This window comes from Buceros rhinoceros, unplaced genomic scaffold (genome assembly GCF_000710305.1).
Source record: "Buceros rhinoceros silvestris isolate BGI_N320 unplaced genomic scaffold, ASM71030v1 scaffold11646, whole genome shotgun sequence".
Lineage (NCBI taxonomy): Eukaryota > Metazoa > Chordata > Aves > Bucerotiformes > Bucerotidae > Buceros > Buceros rhinoceros.
The window spans coordinates 51405-62000 of NW_010419376.1; the positions used below are offsets into that span (position 1 = coordinate 51405).

General features: G+C 40.7%; 1 protein-coding gene across 2 annotated transcripts in view; it reads right to left on the minus strand.

Moving 5' to 3' along the window:
• Positions 1-10596, minus strand: part of AKT1 (v-akt murine thymoma viral oncogene homolog 1) — a 67216-nt gene that overhangs the window by 30482 nt on the left and 26138 nt on the right. Inside the window, exon 2 of one of the 2 annotated variants that reach the window (XM_010138892.1) lies at positions 4868-4996. In XM_010138892.1, the coding sequence (XP_010137194.1) occupies positions 4868-4996 (129 nt within the window). Of the gene's footprint in view, positions 1-4867; positions 4997-10596 lie in introns of those variants that run through there. The other variant, XM_010138893.1, reaches the window with a different exon arrangement.

Sequence of the window (10596 nt, forward strand, 5' to 3'; positions counted from 1 at the left end):
GCATCGCCCACTTTAGCTCAGCTGCTCTTCTTTTTTTGTTGCTTGTTTGTTTTGTCTCCCATGTTTGTCTGCTTGATGTGATTAGGTTAAGGCTGAGGTTGTCATCTATGAACCTGCACAAAGCAGCCCTAACAGATACTGAATTCAGCTGAAGACCTGAAGAAGAAAATCAGGCTATTTCTAACCTCGTGTTAATCCAGAGCTGTTCTCTTAAACTTACCCAGAAGTGCAACAGTATGAAGAAACAAACTGATTTTTTGCTTACTTTTTAAAAAGACTTTAGATTCACATTTAATGCCTCCGATTATTCTGAAGTGGAAGCACAGATATTCAAACTAACCATGAATTCTAAACATTAACCATTTAATTTCAGCGTAATAAACCACACAAGTCATTTTCTGTCATAGGAGGGGACCAATTAAACATCACCACTTTTTCCCCCAAATCAGCACTGTCCATTGATATTTGTTAAGCTTGCTGATCCAGCAATCTTTAAGGCACACAGCAAGATGAATAATAGAGATTTGTCAGTTAATAACCACTATAATTCAAGTATGTCACATAGAAGTGTTTTGTTTAGTGAACAATATGCTGTCTAATTACCCTGCTCAATCATAACAGCACATATCAAGAAATACAGAAGGCTTTATTTTTAAATTGCTTTACCAAAGTGCTGTACCACATAGGTTTCAGGAAGTTTGAAGCTACCACTTAGTTCTCCCCACGTACAACACTTGCATGGATTTTATCAATGAGACGATGAAGCAGTAGGGTTTTTCTTGCGTTTAAAACCAACTCTGTGCTCTTTACTGTAGTTGACAAGATGACTATTCATGTACCACAACATGCACCACCGCAGCAAAGCCCAGATGCAGGTACTGTATAACATTAGGTCTGATTCATGGCATGTTTGGGGGTTCTGTTACAAAAACATTCACATTTCAAATAAGGGCTGAGGGTCATTTACCCACATGGAAGACAGTTCTTCCTGTCAAACAGGCCAACCCAAGTATTCCCCATTTGCCACAAAGTAAGAACTATAAAGAGCAGCCTGTTAAAAATGTTTTAAATTGGTCTAAAGAACCTCTTGATTCTTTCCTGGCGTTTGGTCTTTTAAAGTAAGTAGGACAGAGAAATTGTTCCTAACAGGAATAGACACCAAGGCATTCAAATGTAAATTACCATTTTGTATTTGAAAGACACTTAGTATTATCCCAGTGACTTTCTAAAATGTCACAATATTTGCTTCCCCACCACTTAAGCTAAAGGCAGATTACTTCGATGAAAGTGTCAAACTCTGCTCCCTATGTAATGACATCACACTTAAACCAAGAATGTTAAAGAAGAATCTTTCCCTTTCTGCTTTGGTTTCTTTAAGAAAGGGGATGGGGGGGGAAAGGGGGAGAAAGAAAATAAAAGCTAAATTAGGGAAGAATGATGAATAAATAAAACTTTGCAAACAGGAATCTTATGTTGAAGTGCTCCTTGTCTGCTAGCACCACCAGATACATTCGCCCCCAAACAGCTCAGCATGGCGAAAGAGAGGAGCTGGGAGCCCTGAGTTACAGACCTGGACTAAGGTGGCCCCTAGTAACAGCACGCAAAAAAATCTGTCCACTCATGTGTCCATCCCATGCCCTCTCACTAACTCTTGACTGCAGACACTTAGTCCTGTCCCAAAAGGAGCACTCATATTGTTGAGCAATTATGTTTTCAGCTGTACAGCAAAACCACCACAGTCCACCCTCCTTTTTGACAGTCAGGGAAATAATCCCTTCTTTCTAACTGGAACAGCCGCTCTCTCCATGTGGTTTTTCACAATATACTGCTCTTCTCAGCTATATGGTTTTAAAGGCTTATAACCTAATAGGCAGACATACATGATAATCCGAGATTACAATCGGTATGAAGGCTACTTATCTCGCAGATTTACAACTCAGGCTCTATTGGTTATTTATCCGCAGGGTCTCCGGAGCAGAACTATTTAGGTACATGCTTTTTTATTTCTTCTACCTTACTAGTGGTTAAGCACAGAACATGAACACAAATATGACTCAAACATCACAGTTAAATACTCAGGCAACACCTTTCAGAAGTTTTGCCTCTTTTTTCTTTTTTTCTTTTTAATAATAAGTCACCAATTGGTAACTGCCAGGGAAAACAATCATTAAACATATTAAATTACAAACATAGATATAAGACTATTTTAAATGGAAAATAAGGTGGAGAAAAAGGTACTTAAAAAGAGAAAGTGAGCCTCTCTCTACCCCTGGGGGGGCCTAGAAACAAGTTTTCAAAGATGTATGATCAAAACCTTCACAGACTAAAAGGAAAAGGCTAGAGTAGAAAGGAGAGACTGACAAGCACATGGAAAGCACATTCTATTGCCAATACTTTCTTCATACCTGTTAAGGGAAAAGACAAATCATCACTGGATGTTATTTTCTTTCCCTGTTTTCTCCTAGAGTATTTTCTACCTCTCACAGGTTGAAAAATTACTTACTATGAATTTTACACTACAAATAAGAGAAGTCCCCTAGTCATGAAAAAAACCTTTTACTTGTGAAGAAAAAAATGCCTACAGTATTTTACAGCAGAAGAGGGTAAAGATTTTAATCAGAAATGTGGGACCACTTCCAAAGAACAGGCTGACAGAGCCTGCCATCTCATTAAAAAAACAACAAAAAATACAGTTCACTAATTAACAAAAAGGTCAGGGCTATCACAGGATCTTAAAAAAAAAAAAAAAAAAAAAAAAATTTACAAAAAACATAAAAAATTAAAAAAAAGGGCAGGGCTATCACAGGATCTTAAAAAAAAAAAAAAAAAAGATGAACTTTCACAAAGCATTTAAGCTAAATTCTCCCCACCTTTCACTGACAGGAGGCTTCTACAGGCTGCCTCTGCAGCGCAAGGCTGCGTTCTGGCCTGAGCCTTCCTCCAGAGGCAGCTCCAGTTCACTCAGCTGACTCGACAAGTTAGCCCAAATGAAAGTACCAGGCAAGCAGGTTCAAAGGGAAAACTTGTGGTGCAAAACACATCCAAATGATACAAGCGTGGAGGGTACCCAGAAGGGAACCGCACATCAGGTGCTGGCAGCACTGCATGCCAGTGCCTACATGAGAAATTAAATCCTGGCAGGGCAACAGCTGCTTCTGTGAGCCCCAAACCACTGTAATGATTTCTAGCAAGGAGACCCACCCCTAGTCATCAAGGTCTTCCCAAACTGCCACTGGTTCACCAGGCAGGAGCCACTGCAAGGAACATCCTTCCGCCTACCACCCTCCCCACAATCCTTCTTACAGGGCCATACCTTACTCTAGGGGCATGTGTTGCATCTTTTTCAACAATGCTCCGATGACACAGTAACAAACTTGTTTATCTATAAATGCCAAGACCAATGAGCTCAATCTGCCCAAAACAGCCCCATATTTCTGTTGCAAAAACTGATTTAAGTTAACTCATTTTTAAGGCAACCTGGACACAAAGGTGGGAACGGACACATCTTTTTTTCTTACTCCTTAGTGCTGATCTGCAGTAAATAATTATCCTAAGTAATGCAGTTAGCAGCAACAGAATGGAACTGTCCTGTGAAAAGTGCGTTTGTTAAAAGCCTCTGGCTACAGACCAAGCACTGAATTAATTTATAAATTAATGGCTTTCAGCTGCTTTTCTTTACCTTCTTGATCCATAAGGAGATATCAATCTAAACAGGAAAGTACCACGTTATTAGTGAAATGAAAGCACTATGACAATTCTTTCTCTCAGACGAGAGAAAAAAACCCATAGCATTCTTGGCATCCTCCACAGAGGCATCAGGCAACAGCATGTCTGTGATTTATTCCCATCATCAGTCAGGACAGGTATATGTTGCTACCAGCAGAAAAAACAATGAACATTTGCATTAATTCCTAGCGCTGTCCAGTGCTTTCCCTGTCCCAGGGTGTTCCAAAATAAATCTGACTGCTTAAAGGTCAACTACAAACATGAACCCCACGTTTCAAGCTACCCTGTAATGAAGAGGGAAAGCCCCTAACCCTTCTCTCTGCAGAGCTTCGCTTCCACTAGTCACCAGGAACACAGGACAGATCATTGTTAATAACAGGTGCCACAAAGATCTATTTTTAAGTGGTGGAACAAGACACAGGCAGATCATGAGACAAGAAAGATTAAGAACAGGAGAAAATAAAAGCTGGAAGTATACAGCAAAAGGTTAAAAACATGAACAAGAAAAGGAAGTTATCATTAGAGTCTTCTATCACATCCTGTGCTGCAGCACCTGAGCAATGTCGGAAATGTTTGCATAGGACAGTGCAGAGGTTAGGAGATGTTAGTATTTCCAAACCCTTCTGTTGGCTCTAATAGACAAAATACAGTTTTGTGTTCAAAATTAAGAAAAACTGAATGTGTTTTATCAACCAGTGCTTGTTCTGCATGCTTTTATGCTAACAAAGAAATAACTTTGACCTATGTCAATGCCACTTGAATCCAGATCTGGTGGCAGAACAGACGCTGAAACCCTTGGGCTGTGCCTACCTGCCAAGTACCAAGACACACGCTTGGGTTAATTTTCACTTTAAAGCAACTTGATGAATAACAGACATACCATATATTAACAAATAAACTCGTTTTATTCTATAACCAGAAACAGTAAATTAGTAGAAAACTGCGCAAAAAAAAAAAAGGCAGAGCAAAGCTCCACATCACAGTCATTCCTGAGAATCACAGGGGGTTTACCTCTCACACTGAGTGTTCAGATGCATCGCCCTGGGCAGATTTCCATGTTCCTGGTGTAGCTTACCAGCACTATGACTACAAAATGACATCAACCCCCAGACTGGATGAGGGAGCAGGTAAAAACACTTACGAGCTACCGAGAAGTTATTTAACGGTGATTCCCGCTGGTCAACATCCTGCGGTCGTTCCTTGTAGCCAATGAACGTGCCGTCGTTCTTTAAGAGAAAATACCGCGGCCTCCATGTTTTTATGTATTCTCCTGGAAAGAAAGGATGGACAAAGGGAGAGAACATCAGAAAACACCCCGAACTACTGATTTGTCAATAATTATTTTTTTAATTTTGAAACTACATGTCATGCTGACATAGCAGCAGTTTGAACAACATTCAGTTCATTCTGATACAAACAGTGGAAAAATACAGGCACTGAGTCAGATATTGCTAGCGATGTTAACCATAAAGATGTGACTTCATGAAAGGTAAACAGCTATGTTTTGTTCCTCCATCTCCTCCGATTTCCATTCAAATTCTGCAACATCTGCCTTAAATGCATTTTAAATTTAAAAAAAAAATCAGAGCAGATGTCCTATGTATTATTTTTGCTATTGTCATTTTTCATACTGACAAGTGGAGAAATTCTTTTCATTTACATTTTGCAGTGCAAGTATTTTAAACAACAATGGGTAATTTACTAATTAGTCAACTGCTTTATCAAACCAACAGTCACTTTTTAGAATATAAGAGGATAATTCTCTGCTTAAGTTACATAACATCACTCACATCTCAAGCGTGAAACACAAGATGATCCATAACAATATGAAAGGAAAAACACTGGATAATGTATAGGCACCACAAAGAGGAAAACAAACATCCGTTCCGAGAGATTTTCCACCTTTCTTTGTCAGAGAAAACACCCCTTGCTCACACCATGCATTGCTCATCTGAGTAACCTGTGCGGGTGACAGTCATGTGACTGTGTCACAGTCATATTCACAATGTCCAGTAGATTCAGTAGATCAGTCCAGTAGAATAAAAACAAAAGAGTTATCAAAACCTCAGTTATTTACTGGATTTACTGTTGAGCTTCAGGGAAGGAATACAGGGGCTCCACCTGTGGCTCTTCTGGGTGACTTTGTTAACGGGCCCCAGTTTCTGCCTTTGTTCATTGTCCATGTTGTCATCCTTTCAGGCAGTCTCTCCAGAACGTCAAACAGCTCTACATGGTGTCAAGCTGGCCCTCTGGGTCCCATAAGGTTCTGCAGTAATGTTTCTATTCAGCTAAATCACAGAAGCCTCACTCAACACTCTGCTCAGATCAGGGTAGCAGCCATGCTTTTCCAATACTGCTCACCCCAAAACCAAGCAATTTTAAAAATTTTTGAAAAGAAGTGATCACTACAGAGCCAGGCAGCAGCTATACCCTCCTCCATCCAGCATGGTTCCGCCCTCCTTCATTCAACATCAAGAAGAGGATGAGGGAACAGACCAGGAGCCAAGCTTCTCTCCGGCCTACTGCAGCAGGAGCACGCCTGCGCACCTCATGATGCTGCCACTGAGGTGGATGGTAACCAGTGCCCAAGGCTTCATCTGCTGGCAAACGTCGAATAACCACCAAGGGCAGCAAGAAGGAAAGGCTCCCTAAATTTGCTGGCTCTGGCAACTTTCTGCTGCTCTCCTGTTCTCCCAGGCTCCACTCACACCCTCTTTTCCTGCTGCTCAGCTCTCCTTTGCCAGTTATTTCTCTCTCTGCAACGTGCACCCTGCCCCAGGAACTCCCCTGCAGCTGCTTTGCCTCCCTTGTCTCCCCACAGACCTCCTCTCCTTCTGTGGTGCCATTTCAACCTGCTTCAGGCACCAGCTGTGTCATTTCTTCTCTGTTCAGACTCATACTGTTCTCTCCTGCACACAGAAGCACAAGCAACCCCAATGCCCACACCACATGGCCATGGGTACACACACCCCTAGTTGCTGCTTTCACCTGTTTGGCTCTCGTCAGGCTTGTAATTTTCTATCTAAAGCAAAAAACTAAGAGTTACTGAACAGGTGGAGAGAGCCACGCAGAGCTACCTTTCCAACAGCAGCCATATCTGCAGAAAACATCGATTTGTACTGATTAAACAGGGCACGGGGCAAGGAAGATGAGAGAAAAAAAGAATGAGCACAGGCTTTGAGTCTGAAACGTCTGTTACAGCTGTAAGCGCTACACTAACCTATAAGGGGTTTACAAGAATGTCATCGTCGCTTTAGGCATTTCAGAAGAGCTCACCTATAGCTGTCATGGCTTAACATTTACAAGCAAGGCAGTAAATGCAGAAGGTTTTGTTGTCATCATCTTTTTAATTCTGACCTTAATTAAAAGCTGAAAACTTTCTGGGATCAGTAGGAGATTATGAAGCCTTTCACATTTAATTATCAGTCCAACTCACCCCAGATCAGTGAGATTACTCCAATCTCGTTACTATTACACCACAGATGTGACTACTGGGACAAGAAGACGCACGGCACGCTCAGCCTAGCTCCTGACGAGAGGTTTGCCAGGTAAGCAGGTTGGGGAGGTGGCTGATTTTGGAACGCACTCTTTCATACCCGACTCGTTGGTATTTTCTTCTGTTGCATAAAGCAGACCCAGAAGACCTAGGAACTGTCTCACACCCCTCATCATACCTGCATTTAGGACTAAATCCAGATTAGATGGGACAAAAAATATCTGCAGAGGGTTAAGACAGAGTTTCCATTTCCCTTATTCCCTAATCTACGCTACATGTCTTCCCCATTGGTATTTACAGAGGGGACACTAATTTTTTGTGGATTCTGAAATTATTATCTGGTTATTTTCAGTGAAGTATGCATAATTTTACACAAAATTACACCGTACTGTCATTAAGAGACTCTTCCTCTTAGATTAGATGTTTACATTTGGCTCTTATACTTTCTTCTGATTTTTTCCACTGATCTGTTTCTCTATTAGAAACGCATCATCTAACAGGATTAACATATAGTCTTTAACATTAACACACAGTCTTTAAAATGGTGTATTCCATACATTCATAGCATCTTCCTTCACACTCTTCTTGTGTAAAAAATCAGGCATTCTGCAATGATGATTCTACTTGGTTCTTCCCTTATCCATTGCTTTAGCTGCTTCTGGTTCCTCATCCACCTTTTTAATTTGCAAATAAGTAACATCATTTTAAACTTCTTTTTCCACGTCTGTATCTTAATGAATTCAGTAATATGGCAAGCATACATATTATTGATTATTGCTCCTGTGAAGGACAGGATGAGGCGCACGGCAGCATCTGTGGTCCAAGTTTTATTATACAAGACCCGGTTATATAATAAAAGGTTATACTTCTGCATCTTGTAGTAAAGTGGCAAGAATACTGCCTGGTGTGTGCCTTCTCAACCACATAATCTGTGTAAGTATCATTTTACATTCAAGACTGAGCAAACTACCATTCCTCTACAGAAGTTCACAATGCAACCATCAAGAGAATGTACACAGCAAGTGCTGTTGAGAAACAAGTTTATATTTTTACGATCAGCTAAAAGACTAAAAACTTCCTTCAGCCTGCGAGGAGGACCATGTTGATGACGACAGCAAATCGAGTATCTTAGACAGAAAAGGAGTTTGTCAATACAGAGAAAAAATAATTACGTGGAACTGCTGGGACAAAGCTGTCTGAAAAACATCAACACCTTTTCCTTCCTCTGATATAGTCAGTAAGCTGTCATGCCTGAAGAGTGAACGGAGCTGTTTCAATTTTTGCCTGTGTTTTTTTGTTCCTGTTGCGGTTTTGTTTTTAAGAATCATAAGCAAGAAGCTACTTGAAGTCACTAATATTAGTAGTTATGTAGTCACACTAGAAGAATCGTACCAAGTACAGTAAAAGCAAGCATGTGTGGCAAATTCTATCAGACAACACTAAAGAAAAAAAACCCCAATCCACCACGGAAAAGTGAACAATTTACAAAGCAAAACATTTTTTCCTCTGTGATTCATTGCTTGTGTAATGCCCTGGCAGAGCCTTCTTTGTTTTCAGTTACAGAATGCTAACACTGCAGAGACAGGAAAGCAAAAGCATGGGTTATAAATCCTACATATAAAATCCTGGAACAGAATAGACTCCTCTGTAGCTTTTGCTAGCTTTATTATTTAAAATCTTTATGTACCATTCCGTTTACTCCAAGCAATTTCCAAACTGCAAAGATTCCCAAACTGTATATATCTGGAAATACACACCAAGATTGTTACAGACCCATTTCCCTTTATTGCCTTGTGTCTGCCCCCACACACTGCACATTAAAATACTTAACACACACTTAGAATGTAAATCCATCTCTTGCCAGAAAAGCTTTTGCACAGTAACATGTACTGCAAAGCACGCTTACGCCTGAATATTTCAGAAAAAGTTAAACACAAAACTCTTTTGGTTCATGAAAAGTTAATTCTGCTGAGGATTTACAATAATGCAGGGTTAGGTTATTTTCCTCTCCTCCCCACAACAGTATCTCACCGAATCTGGAGCTGTCTACCACTGATAGAGTGTCTAACATCAGAAACAGCTGCCACTCCCTGGGAAGCTCACGGGGTAAGTGGAGAATAATGAGCAGCAAGCACCAGCAGAACAAAAGAAAATCCATCTTTATTTACCAACTGCTGCATGCTTGTTGCTGCATCAAGCTCGTTCAAAGCCAACACCACACCCTTTAATTCAGAACAGACTATATTTAAGAAGCCTCTGCCTTTTTTTTTTTGTGATCACCTCATACATACCAATGGTTTGGAAAAAAAAAAAAATCATTAGGTTAACCAAGTCAGCATTCAGCGATACCCTTGATATTTACAGAAGTGCTGAACCAACTATAAACTTTCTTATGCCCCAAAGTAACCAGAACAAGCCTAGGAGCACTGATGGAAAACAAGGTCTCAGTTATATGAAATGCACTTAAGTGGCTACCAGAAACCTATGGATAAATAATCCATTAAACTTCCTGAGCATCTGATGCTCTGAGCATCAGTAGCAACATTAATTACAATTAAGGTTAATACTCGAAATACTAGAGCTTTTGAGTTACGCAAGCCTTCCCTACGTTCCCACACTCTCCAAAGACGTACGACATTCCTTGATTGTACAGCCCTGAACTATCCAAAGGAAACACAAAAGTTATGCCAATCGCAGTGTTAATGTGCCACTGGTCAAAGGCAGAATGACTCATTTCTGAGACTTCAATGGCCACAAGAAGTGGTCTGCATCCTGTCAGCCTAATAAGGTTTTGGCGAAACAGATGCCAGCTTCCTCAAAGACATGAAGCTTTCAGGAGCTGCCATCTCGTGCGTGCTGAAGAGCAGGACGGGGATTTACAGTGAGTTTCTGCTGCTTGAGTAAATAGCGTAAGTGTCTGCTTGCTTCAAAACCAGCTGAAATCAAAACAGATTTGGAAAGAGAAAGCAGGGCTTGAAAACTTGCCTTTGCATTTCTAAAGCACTCGGAAGCAAGCCTTTTCCAAACCCAGCGAGCTAATTCTGGATCTTAACCACTTGACACCAAACAATTAAGTCCAGGGTGACCCAAATGAAAACTCTTAGTTCAAATATGTATTTTTTAAAAAAAACCCACCAGGTTGGTGCAGCACTCTTCCACAAACTGTCAAAATAAGGTATTTAAACACCCTGCCAGGTTTTCAGTAGCTTGGGGAAAGGAAAAAAAAAAGAAAGAAAACAAGAGGTTATGCTAATGTCTTTCCCAACAGGCTGGCGGAGAGAGAAGGACCTCTGGTTTGTCTGCCTATTCAGAGGCGCGGTTAAGGGGGCCGGTTCTTTTGATGATTTTTTGTTGGCCCCTCGCTGGATGCCTCC